Consider the following 3,699-nt stretch of genomic DNA (forward strand, 5'->3'; position numbering starts at 1 on the left):
CGGGCGCTCGCCGTTCGCCGGGAGCTGGCCGGGAGTGTTTATAGGTGTGGGTTTGCGGGCGTGGTTGTGGTTGTGGCCGGTTCGCCTCCCCGTCCGTCCTCACCTCTCATTCTCCCTCGGCGAGGGCTGGCGGAACACGGCAGAGGGATGGGGGCACGGCAGGGCTTGGACAGGTGGGGAGGAACTGGATGGACGTCGCCCTTACCCTCACGTGCGCGTGAGCGCACCCCTCGCCCGAACTCCCCCTCCGCCTCTGTCCCCATTGCCTTAACCATCCCCCGTCTATTTCCTCACCATACGCATACACACATCATCACGCCTCAGGACTTCGTCTTGTTGCTGTTATTTCTCAACACCCACAAACACGCAAACAGGACACGGTGAGTGAGATGGCCAAGGACCTGCACCGCACCGGCCGTGGCAGCGACCAGGCAGTCACGGCCACGGAGCTGTACGACTTCATACAGAAGGTGAGGGGGCGGGGGATGTGGGGGAGGGGGAGAGGGAGTGGTTTTGGGTGGGGGAAGGGAGGGGGATTGGTTGGGGTGTCGGAGGGGAGGGGTATGGTTTTGGGTGGGGGAAGGGAGGGGGATTGGTTGGGGTGTCGGAGGGGAGCGGGGGTGGTATGGGGTTAGGGAGGGGAGGGGGATTGACTGTGTTGTATGTGGCGGCACTTAGCCAAATGGAGCTGAATAAGTTCATTTGGAAGGTGGTCGTGATTGCAGGATTTCGGTGCGGGAGATGCATTCGATTTACATTGCCGTAATCGCGTCTCTAACATCTTGCTAAGGCGTTGGATGTCCGACGAGCCCGTTGCCTGCCGCTGTGCTGCTCCGTATCGGCTCTGAGTTCTCCACCTTGTGCGTGTGTTTGTTCCCAAACAGATCCGCGCCGGTGCGGCGGTGGAGAACGCCGAGATCATCCGCTTCGCGCAGGTACGCCTTTTGCACGTGTGTGGCGCACGTGCGTGGGGCGGGCGTGGGCATGGCGCGGGTGTGTGCGCGGGGAGGGGGGGTTAGGTGAATTCTGGGGGAAGTGGATGCGTCCAGCCGCCGCCTGAGGTAGGTGCCCAGTCCCCACCTGCCCATCCCCACTCACCGGCCATCTTAACCAACCGCAACCAACCAACGCCAACCAACCCAAACCCAACCAACCCAACCCAACCAACCCAACCCAACCCCCATCTCCTCCTCCTCCTCCTCCTCCTCCTCCTCCTCTCCTACTCCCTCTCTCGACAAACACCTTAACCAACACCAACAACACAACAACACCTTCACCAACAACACAACACCAACACAACAACAACCCACAATCCCCACAAAACAAAACGCAGCTGTTCAACGACGCGCTGACGTTGGACAACCTGGAGCGGGTGCAGCTGGTGTCCATGGCCCAGTTCGTGGGCATATCGCCCTTCGGCACCGACGCCTACCTGCGCAACCGGCTGAGGCAGCACCTGCAGCAGGTGGGGACTGAAGGGGAGATTGGGGGTGGGGGGAGAGATCGCGGGGAGTTTGGGGGTGGGAGGGGGAGGGGAAAGGGGGCGTGTGTGTTTGTGGATGGCGGGAGGGGGCGGCTGCGCACCTTCGCAACCGGCTGAGGCAGCACCTGCAGCAGGTGGGGACTGAAGGGGGGGGCGGGGGTGGGGGGAGATTGGGTGTGGGAGGAGGGGAAAGGGGGCGTGTGTGTTTGGGATGGCAGGGGGGGCGGCTGCGCACCTGCGCAACCTGCCTGATTTCATATCCTTAGAGAAGGACGAAACCCGTATGCTTTCCGTGATTTCCCAATTTATATTATTATACAACAGATAAAGCACGACGACTTTGAGATTGAGGCGGAGGGGCTGGAGAACCTGACGGAGGACGAGCTGCGCCAGGCGTGCCGCGCGCGCGGCATGAGGGCGCCGTTCGGGGAGGGCGCCGTGGCCTTCATGCGCAGGTGTGAGGGTCGGGTGGGGTTTGGAAGCGGGGGTTGTAAATACCAGCCCAAACTAAACCGGACCAATAGAGCGAGGAGGAGAGCGTGGCCCATGCTTGGGGGTTGGCGCGGGGGACGTGGGCAGGGGAGGGAGGGGAGTGGGAAGGAGGGGGAGGGCGCCGTGGCTTTCATGCGCAGGTATGAGGGGGGTTGGAGCGGGGGAGGTGGAGTGTGGGAGTTGGGGAGGGAAGGCGTGGTGCCCTTGATGCGCAGGTGAGGGTTTTTTTGGGAGAGCGTGCGTTTGTGCGTGGTCGTGTGTGGGGCGGGCAGAGAGAATTGAGGGGGAGCATGTGGAGGCAGAAGGGAGGATAGAGTGAGGGCGTGCGTGCCGAACCTTCCCTCCAACTCACGGCGTCCCTTTGACTTTCATTTTACCCTTCAATGCTAATGAAATACAGACAATCCTGAACCTCATTTCTAATAACTCAACAGGCAGATGCACGACTGGCTGGACCTGTCGCTGCACCGCGGCCTGCCCTCATCGCTGCTGCTGCTCAGCCGCGCCTTCACCATCACCGCCAGCGTCAAGGACGTTGCCGCCAAGAAGGATGTGAGCCGCAGGGGCTTTGCTGTGTGTTACAGTGTTTGTGTGTCTTTCTTGTGTTGCGGTGTTTCTCGTACACGCTCTTGCCCACTTCCTCGCACACGCTCTTGCCCATTTTCTCGCACACACTATTGCCAACTTCCTCGCACGCTTTCCTCGCACGCTTTCTTACCAATTTTCTCGCGCTCGGTATTGCCAATTCTATTGCGCCCGCAGCTGGCCTACGAGAAGCTCAAGGAGACGCTGTCGGTCATCCCTGAGGAGGTCGTGGAGCGGGTGGAGTTCGAGACGCTGGGCGGCGGCGCCGGGGCGGGCGGCCAGGACGGGGCCAAGGTGCGTGTGTGTGTGTGTTTGTGTGGGGTGGTGGTGGAGGGTTGATAGTGGTGTGATTGGGTCACGGCAGTCGGGGTGAGTGCGGTTTGGGGAATGGCGTTGTCGTGGGACTGGTGTGTCGGGGGTTTCAGGTTCGTTGACAGCTTTGGGGTTGGGGTCGGGAAACAGCGGTGTTGGTGGGGTGTTGGAACACGCCCCAATCGCTGATTCTCAACTCTTTCTACAATAATTATGAACCAAACGAAGCAAAACCTCAAACTTACAATACAAACAAAACACAACACAGGCCATGGAGAAGAAGCTGGAGTATCTGAAGCGCGAGGAGGAGATCATCAAGGAGGAGGAGGAGGAGGCGGTGAATGTGGTGGCGCGGCTGTGTGTTTTTACGGTGGTGAAGGGAGATGGGAGATGGTGGATTGGTGGAGTTGTGGTGGTGGTGGCACTGTGACTGGGGCACTGGTGGAGCGATGAGTGTGGGGCGCGAGAGAGAGTGTGGGTGTGTGAGGGGTGACTTAGGGCGAGGGCGGGAGTAGGCTGTGGGTGGCAGGGGGAGGGGCGGCTGCAGGAGCCCCCGGGGTGCAGGCGGGTCGTGAGCAGCGGCAGGCGCGGGGGAGGCACGGGGCGTACGGGCTTCTTGCGGGGGCGGGGCCGGAAAGGCCGACGTGGCATAAGAAGAACGCTACCGGCACGGTGAGGAGGAGGGAAGTGTCATTGAACTTGGCGGGTTAGCAGGAGGCTCATGGGCACGGCGGCGGCGGTGGTGGTGGTTGCGGCCTGGGCCTGTTGGTGCGTGTGGGTGTGGGTGCGACGACATGTGTGTGCGCTCGCTTGCGGCCCCCACCCCC

The 3,699-nt window shown here is 61.4% G+C and overlaps 1 protein-coding gene across 2 annotated transcripts in view; it reads left to right on the forward strand.

Moving 5' to 3' along the window:
* CHLRE_15g639150v5 (uncharacterized protein) overlaps positions 1 to 3,699 on the forward strand; it is a 13,452-nt gene that overhangs the window by 3,739 nt on the left and 6,014 nt on the right. The window contains exons 8-15 of one of the 2 annotated variants that reach the window (XM_043070605.1): positions 375 to 470; positions 885 to 935; positions 1,334 to 1,465; positions 1,606 to 1,617; positions 1,808 to 1,938; positions 2,410 to 2,527; positions 2,738 to 2,854; positions 3,141 to 3,209. In XM_043070605.1, the coding sequence (XP_042916485.1) occupies positions 375 to 470; positions 885 to 935; positions 1,334 to 1,465; positions 1,606 to 1,617; positions 1,808 to 1,938; positions 2,410 to 2,527; positions 2,738 to 2,854; positions 3,141 to 3,209 (726 nt within the window). The remainder of the gene's footprint in view (positions 1 to 374; positions 471 to 884; positions 936 to 1,333; positions 1,466 to 1,605; positions 1,618 to 1,807; positions 1,939 to 2,409; positions 2,528 to 2,737; positions 2,855 to 3,140; positions 3,210 to 3,699) is intronic. The other variant, XM_043070606.1, reaches the window with a different exon arrangement.

The sequence above is a fragment of the Chlamydomonas reinhardtii genome, chromosome 15, assembly GCF_000002595.2.
Source record: "Chlamydomonas reinhardtii strain CC-503 cw92 mt+ chromosome 15, whole genome shotgun sequence".
In the NCBI taxonomy this organism is placed as follows: domain Eukaryota; kingdom Viridiplantae; phylum Chlorophyta; class Chlorophyceae; order Chlamydomonadales; family Chlamydomonadaceae; genus Chlamydomonas; species Chlamydomonas reinhardtii.